Below are 20,036 nucleotides of genomic sequence, written 5' to 3' on the forward strand. Positions count from 1 at the left end.
TTTGTGAACTAACATTAATCCCAAGAACCCAGTCTAGAAACCAGTTTGGAGCACAAGAAACCAGTTTAGAAATCTGTTTTCAAAACGTAAACTGAATGTTACAAAATTAGTTTGGAAACTAAGAAACCAGATTGAAAGCAGTTTAGAAAACAGAAACCCAAGCTGAAAACAAGGAAACCAGTTTACAAACAAGTTTAAAAGATAGTGTAGATATCAGAAAACCAGTTTGGAGACCAGGAAGCTTTTATTTTTAAAGCTGCGTGTTTAAAAGAACAGCTTTTATTTTGCTGAATTAGTCGTCTTTCTTGTTTAGAGGTTTTAGATTTGTTCAAACTTTAGGAAACGAACCCGAGGCTGAACTGTTCCCGCCCGATCAGACTGCAGCATGAAAACATGAAACTTCACACGTCTAATCATCAGAACCACACTCGGTGTTAAAACTCAGAGTTTTACAGTTTTCTGCTGCGTTTCTGTGAACAGATGTTCTCTAAATCGCCTCAGTGTTCTCCGGGTTTTACTGGAGCTTCACACGTTTAGTTTACAAATCGCTTCAACGAGACCAAATTACATTTTTCTGGAAGTTTTTTATTCCCGAGGAGACAGAAAACGAGTTCTGAACGTTCCTTCACAACCCGAGTGTGTTCAGCTCAGAGTTCATGTCCGCTGCTCTCCTTTAGGTCAGATCTGCAGGTGTGTTATCGCCTGCTGCCACGAAAGGTGGGCGACGGTGTTAATTTGCCTGTTAGCAAAATATCTCAGATTCTAATGGAACTCTTGAGTTTGTGTCGGGACACCAGAACTTAGCTCGTTATAATTAAACGTAATGGAGCTTTAGCTACTTCTGTCTGTGTTTGCTACTGGTTCAAATCCCAGCAGGGGACCTCTCTGGGTGGAGTTTGCATGTTCTCTCCGTGCATGCGCGGGTTTTCTCCGAGTGCTCCGGTTTCCTCCCACATACCAAAAACATGCATGTTAGGCTGATTGGTAACTCTAAATTGTCCCTAGACGAGAGAGTGAATGTTTTTTGGCTCGTTTGTCTCTGTGTGTCCCTGTGATGTCCAGGTTGTCCCCGTCTCTTGCACAGTGATGGCTGGACATGGACACCAGTGACCTCTGTGACCCGAAAAGGAAGAAGCGGGTAAAGATAATGGGTGGATGACTGGATGGTCTGTGTAGCTGCCTGAACGCTGAGTCAGCACCACATTATCCATTTCCCGTTTTATTTTTCTGAAAGTTTTTTTACAATCTGTTTTACAAACTATTTTACCTGTTCATATATGGCTATGCCTTTTATGTTACTTTTAGCTAATGTTCGGCTACTTTTAGCTTTTAACTGACCTTTGGATACGTCTGAACTGCTTCAGCTCAGCTTCTTCACCTAAAGTCATTAAAGTCCCTCATTTTCTGGTTTTCTTATAAAGCGTTGATTTGTCAGAGCGCCGACCTTTGACCTCTGCAGCTCCGTGTGGCACCTGTGATTTGGGTCAAAAGTAAAACGGGTGCAGAACGGCGTCTCACCTGTTTGGTCATGGAGTCTATCAGCCGAACGTAGAGGTCCTGCTCTGTCCTGATGCCTGAAAGACACAACAATAATGAGCCAAAAACAACACACTTACACAACATGCATACATGCATCAGCCTGCTATGCTAATCTCACGAAACTCCTAATAATGTGCAGTAAATGAATGGCAGTGTTATTTATGTCTTGGTTGTGTATTCGTGTTGTGCCTCCCTCCTCCTCCTCTGAAAACACAAACATTAGCGCCGCTGCAGAGCTGTTTATTATTTATGGGACGGGCCGCCGTTAACTGCCGAGCGCCTCTCTGCCCCCCCGCCGCCGCCTTCCTCCAGGAGAACAAGGAATCCTCATCCTCCGACAAATTAAATATCAATCAGGACCGCTCGTCTTTTATTAGCGATGCGTCGGGGTGCAAATGTGACACGGACGCGGCGTGGGGCGGAGGAAGGCAATCGTGGGGAACACCTGTTAGCGGAGCGGCGGCTCTAATTGTACCGGATGCTGTGGGTTTTCGTTTCAGGCCGTTTCCCTCGCAGCTTCCTCTGCTTCCTAATTGACATGATTCACTCCTCAGTCTGCGGCCTAAATGGCGGCTATCCGTCCCGGTTGCAGATGAGGTCAATTACCTCGGAGCGACGCTAATCCGACGCTGCGTATTAGAGTGATTTATCCCGCTCTGGAAGAAAACGGTCCTTTATGTGCCACTTTATCTGCTGCTTCTGCAGGGGTCTGAGAGCATTACGGCCGGCTGGAGTCAGGCCAGAACAGAACCGAGCCGTGTGTTTCCAATCAGCCAAGCACCTCGCTCCCTCCCATCAGCACCAGCACCGACCCAATGCACTAAACAGAACTCGGGCCTGTCAGAGATTCCAGATGTTTGCGGTTCTGATAATGAGAAACTTTTTCCAGACTTAAAGCCGAGTTAAACTTCCCGTCCAGTGAAGTGACCTTTAATATGTAAACTAAATCATCGGTCTGCCGACCCGCTTAGCCGGTCTCATGCCGACCCGCTCGGTCGGTCTGGTCTGAGGGGGGGAGGGGGATCATTAACTCGCCGTTATCAATCGATGCTGCAAATCTGAAGGAAAAAAAGCTTCATTTAGGTTTAATGTCAGCAGATCCAAAGAGGAAAAGCACTCAAACACTCCATGAACCAGATCCAATTTAGAGTTTTTACGTTACCAGAACACAGAGGACAGAACCAATGAACCTGCAGGTTCTGCAGAACCAGAACCCAGTTCCTTAAACCCAGTTCATCAATTAAAACAAACAAGAATTTTATTTTATTTTAATGTGGGGAGGGAGCGAGGTTCTGTTAAATTCTACAGCAGTTCGGCTCATTACGCAACATGAGCAGAACGTAGTTTTACAGAATACCGACCCGAGTCCAGAACCCTGATCAAAGCCCAGAACCATACCGTTTGTCCTTTGACTATTTGGCTGGACTTTAACTGAAATGCAGGAGTGGAAAAACGTCCCTGATCTCCTCTCTGGTCCAACTCCAGGTTCAGTCTTTGAGAAAATCTAAATCTGGGCTCTGAGACGCCGGCGGCTCGTCTCACCGTTGCTGTAGAGGAGCTGAAGCCGATAGTGGATCCCGTTGTTGGTCTTCTCGCCGTTGTACTCCTGAAAAAAAAAAAAGAAACACGTGAAGAACCTTTAGTTCATGAAGGATCAATAAAATTTACAGACAGGAAGAAGATTTTCACATTTTCACTCTGAGTCACCGCTGAACTAGCTCAACGTTAAAAAGGGCAAAACGTAAGCTAAAAGTAGCAAAAGGCTAGCAAGAAGATACAGGCAGCAAAATGCTAGCTAAAACCTATAAGTAACAGAACAGTGGCTAAACTAAAAATAGCAAAACTGCAGCTAATAGCAAGTGTTAATATTAAGCTAGCAGAAAGCTTAAAGTAACAAAAGCTAAAAGTAGAAGGACCAGAAGGTGAAGCAGATTTTAAAGACAACTATGTTTTAAAAGGAATTAAAGAGATCTGAATTTATGTCTATGGTGAAAATAATTGTAAATAAAGTTGAATATTTTAAAAGGTATAAACCAAAAGTCACAGCACCCATCTCCTGAATGAGCTGAATGTTTCGATGTAGGAACAGCTGCATCAAGGGTGAGCAAGTAGTTGGATCACAGAAAATACAAATTAAACGCCAACTCGGCGTCCACACAATCATCAAAACCAGATTTTAAAGTTTGAAACTTTCCTGCCGCTCTCTACGTGCACTTCAACAAGTCACGAGAAAATGATTCTTTAACCGTCCTACGCTGAGCATCCAACATGGCTGCCGCAGAACGCTGTGAGGTGGAACAGGTGAATATTGTCATAAATTGATGCCAAATCAGAGCTTGAAGACATTTAACATCCTGGACGTCTGTTTTCAGCTAAACGAGGGTGTTCAGTGGGTAACAAGGACCCAGGAGAACTTCCTGATAGTAAACAGGTTCATACAAACAGTTTTTGAGCACCAAGCCTCTAATTTTAAGTCATTTTTATTTTATGGATACCAGTTTGTAAATGTAAATAATGAATCTTCTTAATACATCAAAGTTAGTCATGGAGTTCCTCCCAGTTCAGTGCTTGGACCACTAATCTTTAATTTATATATGCTTCCATTAGGTAAAGTTATTAAACAGCATGGGATAAAATATTTTTTTATGCTGATGATATTCAGTTATATTTATCAATGAAACTGGGTGAATCCAATCAACTACTTGGACTACAAGCATGTCTTAAAGACATAAAAAGCTGAATGATCCTTTAATTTTCTGCATTTAAACTCACTCAAGAGTAAAGACAGAGGTTGTGGTTTTTGGACCTGAGCATCTTAGAAATAAACTTTACAACCTTTCACTTCCTCTGGATGACACTAATCTGGCCTCCAGTTCTAATGTAAAAATGTGGTCTTATTTTTTAATCGGGCTATGTCTTTGAACTCCCACATTAAAAAAAGCTACCAGAACTGCTTTCATCCACCTGCGTAATGTCAATAAAGTTAGAAACATCTTGTCCAAAAACGATGATGAAAAAAATGATCCATGCATTCATCACATCTAGACTGGACTATTGTAACTGTTTATTATCTGGGTGTCTAAATAAATATTTAAAACGTCTTCAGTTGATCCAAAATGCTGCTGCCAAAGTTTTAATGAGAGTTGATGGTAGAGATCATATCTCTCCAGTTTTGGCTTCGATCCATTGGCTCCCAGTCAAATTCAAAATATAATTCAAAATCCTACTTCGAACCTACAAAACTCTCAACAACCTAGCTTCATCTTATATTACAGAGCTTATTGTTTCATACTTTCCTAACAGAACACTTGGCTCAGACTGCAGATTTCCTTGTGGTTCCTAGAGTTCCCAAAAGTAGAATGAAAGGCAGACCTTTCATTTATCAGGCTCCTCTCTTGTGGAACCAACTTTCAGTTTCTGTCCATGAGGCCGGCACCTTCTCTACTTTTAAGATTAGACTCAAGTCTTTCCTTTTTGATAAATCCTATAGTTAGGGTCAGCTTGGGTTTTTGAGCTATCCCTTAGTTATGCTGCTATAAGCTTAAACTGCTGGAGGAAAAATTGACCACATTTCCTCACTCTGCCGCTGTCTTTACTTGCTCTACCTGTTTGTATTTGTAATGATTTCAGTCCTTAACGTGCGTTTTGTCTTTCTTTCTATAGAAAGTACATCTGGACCCGTCATTCTAGGTTTGTCCGTTTCTCCTTCTTGTCTTCTCAAATCCCAGCCGGTCGAGGCAGATGGCCGCTCATCCTGAGCCTGGTTCTGCTGAAGGATTCTTCCTGTTAAAAGGAAGTTTTTCTTTTCCACTGTTGCCAGTGCGCTTGCTCATGATGGGAGACTGACAAAGTGAGGTTTCAACACAACCTGCTGGTTTCCTTAGATAACTTTTACTAATTGGCTTTTATAATGTACGTGAAAGTTCCTGTTCGGTGCTCTGAGACATCTTCTGTTGTGACTTGGTGCTATAGAAATCATCTGAATTTAACTGAATTGATCCAACATGAACGGAGCTACCTGTTCTGGTCCACCCACTGCCAGGCAAGGACAGAGAGACGAGATAAAATAAATGTGAGTCTCTCCTCTTCATCACATTAGACTAAACAAGCCTCTCTGCTGACCTTCCTCCTGTCCTTCTTCTCTGCCTTTATTCCCAGTTTTATTTCACTCCGCTCCCCCACCTGAGCCCGAGTCGGCTGGCCGCTCAGTGCCAACTGTGCCTGCCGGCGTTGGCTCGGTCCCAGCGCGTTGGGCTAAGAGACTAGAGGTCAATGCAGAGGTGAGGTGAGCGAGTGGGCGGAGGATCTGGTGCCAGCTGGCAACGAATCAAAGAACAAACATCCCAAATCCTGCCTGGATGTTTCTACAAGGCTCTTCAGGATCTCAGAGTTCTATCAGAACAAACCACTCTTTATCAAAAAACTTGGATAAACTGCAACCTCTGAAAGTCTGCCATGGAACCCCGAAGGTCTGCTGTGGTCCCCCGAAGGCCTAGTATCAACCCCTGAAGGTCTGCCGTTGACCGCTGAAGACCTGCTGTGGTCCCCTGAAGGTCTGATATCAACCCCTGAAGGTCTTCCGTTGATTGATGAAGACCCGCCGTGGTCCCCTGAAGACCGGTCGTGGTCCTCTGAAGGTCTGCCGTGGTCTTCTGAAGACCTGCTATCAACCACTCAAGGTTGACTGTGGACCTTGGAAGGCCACAAATGTCTGAAGATCTTCAAATGTCTGAAGATCTTTTAAGTCCTGGACATTGTGAGGTGGGACCTCCATGAATTGGGCTTGTTTGCCAGAATATCTCACACTGGCTTGGCTTCTTCTCGTAATGCATCTGGTCTTGCATACAGACCCACCATCCACATGATGACGTGGCCATCAGACCAGAACTCCTCTTTCCAATCACCCTGTGGTCCAGAAAACCTGGACCCCGTGTTCGGTCATCTGGTTCTCTGGTTATTTAAATGGTGGATTCTGCAGAATGCAGACCAGGAATGTCCTACAGATCTGCTGGCATGGACACGTTCAGACCCACTACAGTTTGGGTTTCTGCTAACAACAACTTGGAGGACAAACTTCATCTGCATAGATCCCATCCGTGGACAGGCAACTATGGTAACATGCTGTATCTAGAACCCGTTTAGAAACTTCTACCATTAAAGATAAAACTAAAATATTAAAGAAAGTTCTTCACTGCTTGACCTTTAACCCCTGTGTTAGTTTCTTTTCAGCTGGTGGGGTCAGAAAAACAAACATGCTGCGTGCTGTCACCTTGTCCTTCTCCACAAAGTCCACATAGGACGTCCTCTCGATCTCGACGGGCTGACCCTGCCGGTCGTACAGCGCCAGGACGAAGTGGAAGAAGTTGGACTTCCTCAGGTTGGACGGAGGCTGCTTCTCGAAGTGAGCTCGAGCCAAACCCACACCGCTGAAACACACAGAGGTTCTCCGTTAGGATCGTCTGAACGCAGTGGGCATGCAACAGGAAGCAAAACAGATTGCAGATGGATTTTGAAATACAGAAACTTTTTTTTTCTTTTCAAAATCTGGTGTAAAACTCAAAATAAAGTTGTTGTTTTTTTAATCAAAGAGTCAATGCTCTTCACTGCTGCTTCTGTTTGGATTAAAAAAATAAATCAAAGCCTGCAAAAACATTTTACATTATTTGAAACTGAGGATTTTTACAGACTTTACTTTAGAATGTTTAAGAGAGCTGCAATTTGCAAACAAACTCACATTTTTTTTACAGTTTGTTCAGTCATGTGTCCCTGTTAGTGTCTCTCTGCTGTAGGACTGATGGTTTCCTCTCAGAGGTCAGAGGTCACGCACCTAAACTCTCATTTATTCTAACATTTCTGTGCTCAGAATTTTCTCTTGCAAACAGGAAGTGAAAGCTCTTTTTAAACTTATGTCTCCTTCAGAAAACCCCATAGAACCATCAAACAGAACCTATGGTACCATCAGAACCTTCTGCTGCGCATGGGTCAAGAAGTCTTGATCAGATTTATAGTTTACAAACAAAGGCTGTTTGTCTGAGGCTACAACTCCCGTTCTGTTCCCAAATAAGGTGGGAATCACCATGACAACCAGTGACTCAGCAGCATCTGGGTCTTCTATATTACCCAGCATGCTTTTCTTTCTTCTATGTTTCCATCATGGCCACCCCCATAGATCCTGTAGAATCTTAAGATTTCATGTCCTCTCCAATCAGATCTTTGATGTTCAGGAGGATTCTGTTAAAGGGTCAGCAGGAAACTGAACCTGGAGTTTCAAAATAAAGTTCATCAATACCCTTCAAAATAAAAGTCGGGCTCAGCCACAGTTTAGATTATCAGTAAAGACTTCAGAAAAGAGCTGACGGATGTTTGATATTTTAACATCAGTACATTTGTGTTTTCTTTCCTGTCTTTGTTTGTGACAGCTGGTCTACAGATGTGATGACATCACAATCAATCGAACCTGAACCAGAGAAGTTTTGAATCTCTGCGGTCAGGTCCACTTTTGGTTTAAGTAAAAACAATAAAATTTTAAAGTTTAATTAATCAGTGGGAAGTTATTTCTCAGATCTGGTTGATTTCTCTGATGCTTCATTATTTCAGCGCGATCTCATTTTCACTCCAACATGAATTAACTCGTCTTTACATGAACTCGGCTCAGATGATTAACGAGGTGTGATTCAGCTGCAAACCTCTGGAAATGAAAACAATTAACTGATTTAAGAGTAAATCTGAAAAAAATAAAATAAAAAAATAAAAAATAAAACACGACGTTACAACAAAAACTAGATGAAAAAAAACTGCTTTACCAGAAAGAAAAAAAGGGTTTAAAAAATATAAACAAAAGTTTATTTATAAACACAAGTTGACCAAATTTTGCTGAAACATCCAAAATTTTAATCTAATAATTAAAGAAAATTGGAGTTTTAAATATATATATATTTTTTAAATCCCATGCAATTTAAAAACAGCAGTTTGAAAAAAAAAAAAAAAAAGACCATTCTGAATGTGTCCGACATATTGGCAGCACATTTATTTGATTGTAACGGATCGTTTTGTTTTTAAAAATGCTGATAAAATGATTTGGAGGACTCGAGCGGCTCCAACGTCATGAGTTTGTTTATTTCACGACTAAAACCGCGCAGAGGAAACTCCGTCCCACATTTAAACACCGAGCTCTGCTCAGAGCTGCCAGAAAAATGAGCTCACTTCATCAGGATGAAATAAATTTTGTTAATCTGAAGATTATTTTCTCCTCAGTTTAAGAAAAAACTGAAAAAAATAAACTGAGCCCAGAAAAAACTGAACAGTTACAACACTTTTTTTTTCCCCCAAGTTGATTTGGCTTGGGCCTGGAGTTTCAAAATAAAACTCAGATACTCTTCAGAATAAGGAGGTTGTGTTGAACGTTAGAGCAAAGATTTGATGAATGTTGGATCCTTCAGCATTCACTGGAGTTTTATTCTAATCTAATCTCATTTGGTAAAACAAATCCCAGAAAGCATAATGATTAAAAACACACAAATAAAAAAAAAATTAAATAATTTTTTAACAGTTTTCTGTTTGAAGACTGAATCAGAATGAGGACAAACCTCTCAGAGTGAAGATTTGTGTAACTTCTGATTTAAACTCTCCAAGCGTCGGCTCCTCATGCGAGTGATTTAAGCTGCTCGCTCCTGCAGGAGGCGACCTCTGACCCCAGCCTGTAGGACCTCAGTGTCCTGGGGTTGGATGGGAGGAGGACGGGAAGGGGGGGCAGGCTGCAGCCAAATATCTGTACATCAGCCTCGTTTGTTTCCTGAAACGCTTCCTGATCAATAGATGAATATTTATTCCTGCTCGGGGTTTGTTTTTGGAAACTTGGCTCGCGGCTTCCGGACTCGGGGGTGGAATTCCCCAGACGGCGGATTAATACAACCGTGACCTTTCTGCGCCCCCATTACCGATGCTTAATGCCTCATTTGTAGGCCGGTTTGTTGAACCAGCTGCGTTCGGGCCGGGCCGGCGCAGAGCAGGGGAGAGAGTCTGCACCGGAACGAAGACCAGGAGGAGCTCAGGTGAGCGTCGGGAGGGTTCTTTTAACGGAGACTCAAAGGGAAGGAAAGTAAGTGGAGTCCCAACACTTTCACCAACAGATGCTGTCAAAGACTTCCTGCTCAAAACAAACAAACAAACATCTGTTTCCCTCCCACCTGCCTCCCAGAAGCTTCCTTCAGTGGGAGAAATAAATCAGAAGAGAAACGGCAAATCTCACCTGTTCAGGTGAAACATCAACATCAATCATGTCTGTCACTTAAAAAAAAAGAATATAAAGAATAACTAATAAATGTCAGAGTTTAGAACTAGAATCAGCTTAAAGATGAGAAATAATGGAGCAGTAAATACAACTCAGAGCTCAGGGTGTGTTGAGGATGACTCTCAGCTACTACCACTTTATTACTACCACTCTGTTAAAGGCAAAGCTTTAAAAAGAAAACTTAGATTCATTTTATTATGCCTTCAAACCTTTACTACATAAAATTAAATGAGCTATGTGGACGTCAGACGTTACGCTTTTATTAAAATTAAATTAATTTTTTACCACCAGTTGTTTTTTTAATTACAATTAAAGATTCACCTGCAGCAACTGGTTAATCACCTTTGAAGAAGTCGGTTCCTGCTTTATAATAAAGATCTAGTTTGTTTATTTCCCAACTCTCGTGACGAACAGTCAAAATAAAGCAGCACATTTGTCCAATCTGTTGAACTTTAATTTACAAGTTTTTCTAAAAAACGCAGAAGAATGATGATTCTCTGCGACATCATTTACCTGACGGACGTAATATTTGGGCTCAGAAAGCTTCAGAGGAATGTTCAAGTATTATTTGAAGTGGTTCTCTTAAACTCGAGGAGTTTGTAGTTTCATTCCCTGCCAGTGAAAATGCCCCCCCGCCCCAAAACGAGAAGGCGGAGCTTAGAGGCTGAGTACTCGGAAGTATTGTTCCACCCTCTTGATAAACTTCCACATCTGGTTAATTTACAGTAACGAGCCTCCTCTCTGTGTACAGACAGCATATATTACGGTCCTCAGTACCGGGGCCAGACTCCCGGCACTCGCCCAGCTGTTCATTGAATCTTCTTCTACATTTGACCCAGTGAGATGTGTCATGACTTCCTGTTTTCAGCTGATGTCCTGTGGGTGCTGTAGTTTATAGGATTCACCTGTAATTTACAGGTAGTCACTCCAGTTGCTGTCAGGCTCATGAGAATTGGCAGAACACTGTAAAACGTACAAAGTACCGGGGAGTACAAGCCCGCTTCGTCCACTGGATTTAGGTTCCAAAAATGTAAACAAGTTTTACCGGTCTGGTTTCCTCATGGACACAAATTAAAATTCTGAATGAGTCTTAGAAAGGAAAGAAAACCACCGACATCGAGACAAACGGTTGTAGATTTGGCACCCGTTCCACTCTCACCTCTAAACCACCCATTATCCCAATTACCCAGGATGCTCTGCAGGCCGGCCATCTGATCGCCACGGCGACGCTCGTCCTCTCAGAAAGCTCGTCAGCGTTATTAGGATTTCAATTATGCTAATTGCAGCTGCATCCACTCGTACCCGGCTGTTAGCACTTGGCACAAGGTGTAATAAAAACAGTATCGATGGCACACGGCTCGCTCCAACACGCCCGAGTGTAAATCACACACACACACACACCACATATACCAATCTGCACGTTTCCACCACAAAGCCTGAAATTAAAGGTCAGCAGGAGTCGTGTGGAGCGCTCTGCAAACAATTACTGAACCACACACACACACACTGAATGCTGCAATAAAACCTGAGCCTGATATTATCTTCTCTGAGATTCCAGGAGGATCCAGAGACCCTCGCCTGGACCATCTCCACCTACTGGTCCAGCATAAAGGACCTGAGACTAACCTGTACAAATAAAGCTTGAATGAACAATAACGGTAATAAAACTATTAATAAAAACAGTAATCTGATTAAAGAAATTCCCTAAAAGGAATGCACATGACCACGATCCAGTGACGGAGAGAAACGAACTTTCAGACATTTTGATCAAACCTTAAAAGATCTTGTTTTGAATGACTTGCATAACTTGTTAAAGCTCAGGGTGTGTGTCTGAGAGGACTCTAAGCTACTACCGCTCTCAGTTTAACCTCAGTAAATGTTGACTAAAGTCAGTTAATTGTGACGGCCATTTTGAATTACATTGCATCAGAAGTTCATCAATTGTAGATGCACATCCCGTGATAGTGGTGATCGTTTTGGTAAAATCCATCTAGTCGAGATATTTTGCTAACAGAAACAAACATGCTCTCACTCAAAGGCCAGCTCTGATTACATCTACACAGTTGAAGCAGTGCTCTGGTTTATTTCCTTGCTTAACGTTTCTCATACTTTTACTAAATGTTATTCATTTATATATTTTTTGGGCTCACCTTTGTGGAAGAAGGTCGAGGTCAGAGCCGATCAAAGTAGATCCTCACTGGCTCCTTTAGACCAACAGTAAATGACCAATTCTGCTCAGGGGCCAAACTTTTTACGAGCAGACTCTCTGAGGGCCAGTTTTTATTTAGATAATCTGTTTAAACAGCAGGTGTTAATTAGCACAAGTACTATATGATCCATTTACTGTATATCTACATTTTATTTATTGGAGAAAAATGTACAAAATATTTGCTTGGTCCAAAATGATAGATTAAGGTAGATGTTTGTTTTTATCCTCGACTTGTTTTGACCCTTTTTGGAGGGGTGTGTGGGTTAAATCTCTGTGATATGAACTTATAGTTCCCAACTAACCAGGCATGTTGAGCTGCTTAAAATTAAATTAAAGTGAGTTAAAATTAACCAAGTTAAACCTGGAGAGCAGAAACCTTTCAGACAAACCTTCATGGCTTCAGCGCAGCTCGTTGTTACAAACCAAAGGTGCGTGTTCAAGTCTGGACCGGTTGTTGGATGTTCATCTACGCTGATTAACTTCAGGAATCAATCTGATTCAAGATGGCTGCCACAACCAGTACAACCAAGGCTTGAATGGTGAGTCCAGGTTTCTGTTTTCACTTACATCTGATTCTCAGAATACTGCATACATCATATTATACGCCTGTTGACAAACTATTATACAGTAATCTTTAGCAATGTCCTGGACAAGCAAGGGCCTTGTTTTAAACTTGACCTTTATTTGTGACCTTGATCTTGGCACCGGGGTGATGAAAAGTGTATGAGACACTTATCAGTAAGACGGATCTAGTGATGATGTGAATGTGCATGAAGTGTTGGTAAATGAGCTTGAGCGTCTCAGAAGTTACAGGCAGGACAAGAGAAAATGCAGCGATGTACGTCCGCCTTATGACACTTGTAAAAACGGATCCGTTTCGGATGTACGGAGTGCAAATCGAGTCAAATCGGTCCTCGTTACAACAAATTCTTATGTCTGGTTTTAAAATTATCAAGCATTTATGGTAAATCTGAATTAAAAATGATTTTCTGCTTCTAACGTTTGATTATTTACAGTAAGATTGTGCTCGATTTACCGGCTTTCATCTTACAAATCTACAAATTGAGTGTTTAATGGAGATGTTTGGAGTTTTAAACACCCGTTCCTGTATAACAAAGTACTCAAAGTGAAGCTGTGTGGAGTTTTATTTAAATAAGATCTAATCATATTTCTAAAGGATTAAACTACTGGAGTTAAGCTTCAAGAAGTGTTTGAAGAATCAAATTAATTAAAGTCAGTCTTAAGAGCGTTTTCCGTCATGTTCACAAATATGAATTTGTTTCTCCTGCTGACACACTCAGCAATGCATTGTGGGAATTTTCTGGTGGCCGTCAGGGAGGACACGCCCCCTGGCTGGTTTCCGTTTGTGCACCCTAATGGTGTGTCGGTCCCAATTAGAGCGAGAGGCTGGAGGAACCGGCGGCTCGATGCTGCTCCTGTCATGCAGCAATTACCCACAAATTAGTCTTCAATCTGCGGCGCTTCTGTGTGTGTGTGTTCATTAGGTCGTTCCCCGTACGAAGAAGAATCAAAGTGTAAGAAGGGTTTTACGGGCTGCAGCAGCTGTTTGATCAGGTGAACTAACGAGACGTGTAAAAACAAAAACATGCTTCAACACCAAACAACCAAACCCAAACTCAACAAAACACTCGGACTTAAAGTAAAACATGATTAATTTACTTTAAAAAAATTTATGAATTAAACAAGTTGAGGCTAAAAGGACTGTTGCTGACACCAACTCTGTTCTGAAAACAAGAACTGTAAAACGTCAAAATGAATTCTGATCAAACGAACCAGAACGTTCCTGTAGAACGGACCAGAAGTTCAACGTCCTCCACTAAAACCGAAATTCAGGATTTTCAATTACCTAAGCCATGAAAGAACCAGCCTCTTAACCTGACGAGTATGCCTTTTAAGGGGAGCAGAAAGTGGGAGGAGCAGCACTTTATAAGGTAGGCAGAAATACAGAGTAAAAAGTAAACCTCAGACAATCAGTCCCGGAGTGAAAACTAGAATTTGGATCAACGAGCGTCTTGACCCGAGAGCAGCAGAATGTTCTGATGGCAACACAGGTTCAGTTTGAAAATTTTACAAGGTTTTATGGAGCTATGACAAGTTTAAAAGATCGTTCACTTCCTGTTAAGAAGATAAAACTCTGAGCTCAGATGCAATGAAAGTAAATGAGAGTTTTGGTGCCCGACCTCTGACAGGATTTGAGATAAAACCACGAGTCCTACAACAAAGACACACACTGGGTGGAAGAAGACAAATACTATAGCTTGGATGGAGAAATTGTGGCAGAAGAGGAAAATAAGAAGTTTGTAAAGTTCAAACAGCCCAATGGTTGATGTGAGAAATCTTCTGAGTCCGAGTTAAACGTTCCGTCGTAAAATCTGTAAAAATCCTCCACATTATTCTGTAACTGTATAAAAAGTGTGAAAAGTGAAAACAGAACTTGTTTTTAACAATAACTTCTACTAAACATTATTTGTCTATTGGGGGTTAATTACAATTTCTGATACTTTAATCATCCAATTAATAATCAGTTGATTCGTTTTTTAATTTAATTTTAAAAAAAATGTTTATAGACCTGCTAACTGTGTGATACATTCAGGGTTTCTGTAAATCTGTAAACTCTGCTTGAAAAAAAAAAAGGGACTTAAAAACACAAAGCAAACTGTCAAAAAGATCCTACGCGGTGCATTCAGGTTCCTGTAAATTTGAACTTTGCAGGTGTCTCTTCTCGGCTTCAACTGGATGCGACATTTTTCAGGTTTTGAGATGATTTTTCACTCGTGTTTTGAGGATGGATGAGAGCCGAACGAACACAGCTGCAGCTTCTCGCTCGTCAGCCGTTTGTGCTGAAACTCATCCATTAGGCTGTCAAACACACACCTTCAGCGTGGTCACCTGCTCCTCTCACACACACATATCGGCTTCACTGCCTGCACATTTTCTGGACCTGGGATTGGCTCAGAGCGGAGTGACGTTTTGTGGGGGCGGAGCTTCGCTGTGGTTCAAACAGGAAGCTCCTTTCCTAAACGTTTAGACCGGCGACCATCATGGCAGAGGTCCGATACTCCGTCTTCCTCAGAACATTTTTTTAACTCCGCCCTCGCTGCATCCACAGGATTGACAAGCTTCATCAGAACAAACCACAAGAACTTCTGCAACAATGTCCACATGAGACCAAAGTTTACCCAGAATGCAATGCAGCAAGCACCTCATCCCAGCTGTTGGCAAAGTGGCACAGTGGTGGAGGGTTGATGGTTTGGGCTCCTTGCAGTCACTGAGTGGGTCATGAACTCCTCTGTAGACCAAAGGATTCTGGAGTCAAATATGGGCCCAACTGTCCAACAGCTGAACCAAACTGGGTCCAGTAGGACCCAGGATCCCAAATACATGCAGCTAATCTAAACAGAAAGGGTTAACGAGGAAAGAACCATGGTGCTGTACTGATCCAGTCAGAGTCCAGAACCTCAACCTGACCGCTGCGGTTGGACCCTCAGAGAGTTGAGCAGAAACCTCAATGAGCTGAAACAACGTTGGGCCGAAACTCCTCCAGAACCGCAAGAGAAACTGGAAAACCACTGAGAGCACTATAGCTGTAGGAGGTTCTGGATCAGGGACTGGGACCAGTTTTTACTCACGTGTTTTCCATTTTGTTTTTATTTAATAAATGATGGCTCTGTAAAATCTGTGGCGTGATTATTGAGATTAGATTAATTGTAGAACCTGATAAAAACAGATCTGACTCATAAAACCTCCCTTGGTTCTGCGGCGCCGGCGTCCATCATGAAAGCACACGACGTTGTGGGTCGACTGGTGATTTATGAACGACCAGAGGACTTTCTTGGCCGTTTCATGAAACCATTTTATGAAATGGGTCAAACAGTTCTGACAACTAAAACCTCCAACTTCAGACTGAAGAGGAAAGTTAATATAAAATGGACAAAAATCAGATCTGAAAACTGGCACGTCCACCTGAGAAGCATCTTCCTCTGAAAGCACAGATGGTTTCCCCTAATTACCTCCACCCATCCAGGTCATAGCCTGTACCCACACAGGTCAAAGGTCACTCTGCTCACTACATCGCCTTCATTTATCTGCCTCCAGGACAGCGTCGGAGCAAAATGTGTTCCCCTGAAGCTTCACAAACACATTTACAGATTCAGAGACACGTTTCTAAACATGTCAGGACCAATTAATCCTCCACATCCAGCAAAATCACCCAGAAAATGAACCTGTAAAATAAAATCCGGGTCACTGTAATCGCCACACACAATCCTAGTAAATATATTTCTTTGCAAACACAGAAACAGAAAAAAAGAAGTTCTGTTTATGTCCAGTAAAGTCAACTTCTAAGACCACAGCAGTGTTTCCACATCCATCAGGTCCAGTTCACCCTCCAGGCCCGGTAAAAACCACACAGAAACATTTGTTTAAAATTAAAGCTGTGTTAAAGTCCGTTAGTCATATTCCCAGAGCCATGTTTCCAATGCATGTTTGCTCTTTACATCCGGTAAAAATCCTCCTAAACCTTTTTTCAAAAACAAGCTACAACTAAAAAGTGACCATCAGGTCAGGTTTAATCTACTTCTGGTCAAATAAAATCACCCTGAAACACAAAAACCGCATGTCCACATCCGATAAGAGTTATATTTCCCTGTAAAGTCAGAGTCGTGTTTAATAAAGTGACCATCAGGTCAGGTTTAATCCTCCGGTAAAGTCCACCTGAAACTTTACTTTAACACAACAACTGGGTTCACGTCCAGTTAACTCAACCTGAAACTTGTTAAAAACAAGACTGATGTTTCGTGTCTTATAAAATCATTCTAACTCTAGTTCCACATTCAGTAACATCCTAAAACTTTTCCGTAAAATCACAGTTTGATTCCTGAACGTGACCGTCAGGGCATGTGCTGGTAAAAATCCACCGGAAACAGTTCAGTCTAAGGCCGTTTCCACACCCGGTGAAAACACCGTAAAGTCCTTTTTAACTTGTTGTATTTTAATGTTCAGTAAATTCATTTGAAAACTTTTCTTTGAGACGAAAGCAATGGCTCTGAAAGTGACCAAGCTGTTGTACTTCCGGTAAAAACCCACCTGAAACTCTACAAAACTTTCAGTAAAGTCCTAAAACTTTTAGTATTTTTATTTTATGAGAGACGTGACCATCCAGTCAGGTTTCACCTTCCACATCCGGTAAAAGTTTAACAAATTTAAAACAATCTCTTTTTCCAAGAACTGTGCATCTAAAGTCACACAAACACGCCTCAGTATAAAACATCTGTAATTACAACTTGTCCTGTAAATAAACAACCTGAATATTTTAAATTTTTATGAACAGAAACTATAAATTATAAGGATAGCCTGATCTGGACTGATTTGTTCCTCTGTACATTTTGAACAAATCCTGTTTAAATGATGTGACGTCAACTAAACCTGCAGCCAAACTTTAAAAAAAAAAAAAAAAAAACTTTGTAAGTAGAAGTTGAGTTTTAACAAAAACTGACTCTTTCTGCAAACTGACCATCTTTTATCCGCTTATTAAATGGTTTTTATGTTAAAAAAATATAATAATAATAAAAAATTTTTAAAAATCTGCGATTTCAGCTTCAACAAAAACAGCATGAGCACAGCAACAACCTCAGATTATCCAAACAAGAACCGGCGAGATTATCTGATCAAATGTTCAGCAGCTGACAGACTATGAGGCGTTTAAGGTCAGTTTTAACAAATGGAAATAAGAATGATTTCATCAAAAAGGTTAAACGTAAAAAAATAAAAAATAAAACAACTTTAATTCAGTCCCAATAATTAACGCGTGAAGGATATTTTTAAACATTTGCTCCTAAATTGAACAAATCTGGATACAATCAGAGATCTGAACTCACTCTCATCCTTTTACACACATTTTGTTTATATTTTATTAATTTAAAAAGGAGATAAAATCAGAGTTTGCTCTAAGACGCAGCGTCCGTTCGTTCTGTTCTGACGTGTTTATTCAGTTTTAGCATTTTATACACTTTAAACCTTTAAATCTAAAATTATCACTGCAATAAAAAAATCTTATTAAATTAAAAAAAAAAAGAAGCCTCTGGTTCAAATTTTAAAATTTATTTACCTTCACGTTTCATTGTAACCATAAATCTGCTCACAGTTTGTGGAAACTTCAACTTAAGTTGTGATTTTGTTTGGAAAATAAAAAGCCCAAATTGATTAAATGAGAAGAGATGTTTCGGATGAACATCTGGACAGATGTCCAGTTGTTGCAGAAATGACATAACGTGTCACAGAAGTTATTTAAGAAAACAGCAATAAAATAATCCAGTAAATGGCTCAGTTTTCTGATCATTTCTGGACTTTAGTCATCTTCAGAGTCGTAACGTTCCTCCAAACTGTTTTGTCCGTCAGTAAAACGACGTTTAAGGGAGAGAAGAAAAAAACGGAACAGGATTATAACCCTTCGTGCTCCATTTTAACAACGTACCGTTTCCATTTGGAATATTTGAGATTTTACTCTGATTTGAGGTTTAAAAACACCGTTTGTCCTCGACGTGTTTTTCTCCTCTGTGATGGCAGGCGTTTACAAAATGTCCCAGAAGAAGAGTTTTCACTTTTAAACCGAAGCTTCGATTAATAAAATTAGGATAATCTGTCGGATATTTTCCTAAACCAAACAAAAGGTTCTTTAAAACTTTAAAAACTGTGTCGAATTCTCCATAAACTAAACAAATGCAGGAAACAGCAGCTCGTATTTCTTTAACTTTTTACTTTGTTTTTTATATAAAAATGAAGAAATAAAGTAAACGATGTTGATGAAAAGAGAAAACTTTATTTATGTCTCATTTATCTTTAAATAAAACTGTTTAAAGCCAGATCAAAGGTCACATCAGTAAAAGCAGAAATCTGAGTCAGCTCGTCGAACCCACCTGAAGATCCCAAAGGGATCCAGAAAGCTGCTTCGGTTCTGAAAAAGGAGGATTTACGGATCAGAACGAGAAAACTGGATCGATCGGTCCAGTTCTGACTTGATTTTAAATATAATCCAGAACAATCTGTGTTCTGATCCTTCGTTTGGAAAACAGGAAGTCTGATTCAGAAACCATTATTGATTGTGTTGATGGTTTTTAGGTTCCAGCTTCTTGATGCTGATTCACAACTGATATTTGTCCATTTTAAATCTTTTTTTACTTAAAAACTATCCTTTTTTACTTATTTATTTAAAACTGCCATCACTTCCTCTCAGATCAGACTGATGGGTTTGTTGGATCCTCCTCTTCTTCTTTCTGTTAGTAAAAAGCTTTTACATAAAATCCTAATTCTGAGCTGAACACAGAAACACCAAGATTCATAATCTGTCAGGATTTACAGACAGAGACACTGTCCAGATTCACCTGTCCACACCCGATTCACTTTCACATTAAAACCAGATTTATTTGCTGCTGAAACCAGATTAACCTGCTCATTAAAACCAGATTCACCTGCTACTAAACCGGATTTACCCGCTACTAAAACCAGATTTACCCACTACTAAAACCAGATTTACCCGCTACTAAAACCAGATTTGCCTGCTACTAAAATCAGATTTACCTGCTCATGATAACCAAATTCACATGATTATCAAACCAGATTAGCCTGCTTATTAAAACCAGATTCAACAGCTGTTGAAACCAGATTCACCAGCTTATAAAACCAGATTCAGCAGCTTATAAAACCAGAGTCACCAATTTATTGAATCACATCCACCTGCTGGTAAAACCAGATTCACCTGCTCATTAAAATCAGGTTTATCCATTCATTGAAACCAGATCATATGCTCATTAAAAAAAAAAAAAAAGGATCACCTGCTCTTTGAAACCAGGTCCACCTGCTGGTAAGACCAGATTAAACTGCTCATTAAAACCAGATTCACCTGCTCATTGAAACCAGATTCACCTGCTCATTGAAACCAGATTCACCTGCTCATTGAAACCAGATTCACCAGCTCATTAA

The 20,036-nt window shown here is 40.7% G+C and overlaps 1 protein-coding gene across 1 annotated transcript in view; it reads right to left on the bottom strand.

Annotated features, from left to right (window-relative positions):
* The window catches only part of LOC119408382 (transcription factor COE3), a gene marked incomplete at its 3' end in the record, with an annotated part of 29,428 nt that overhangs the window by 7,476 nt on the left and 1,916 nt on the right, over positions 1-20,036 (bottom strand). Inside the window, 3 exon segments of the mRNA XM_037675185.1 lie at positions 1,519-1,574; positions 3,082-3,145; positions 6,809-6,965. Coding sequence (XP_037531113.1) covers positions 1,519-1,574; positions 3,082-3,145; positions 6,809-6,965 — 277 coding nt within the window.

Source organism: Nematolebias whitei, chromosome 4 (genome assembly GCF_014905685.2).
Source record: "Nematolebias whitei isolate Nwh7 chromosome 4, NemWhi1, whole genome shotgun sequence".
In the NCBI taxonomy this organism is placed as follows: Eukaryota; Metazoa; Chordata; class Actinopteri; order Cyprinodontiformes; family Rivulidae; genus Nematolebias; species Nematolebias whitei.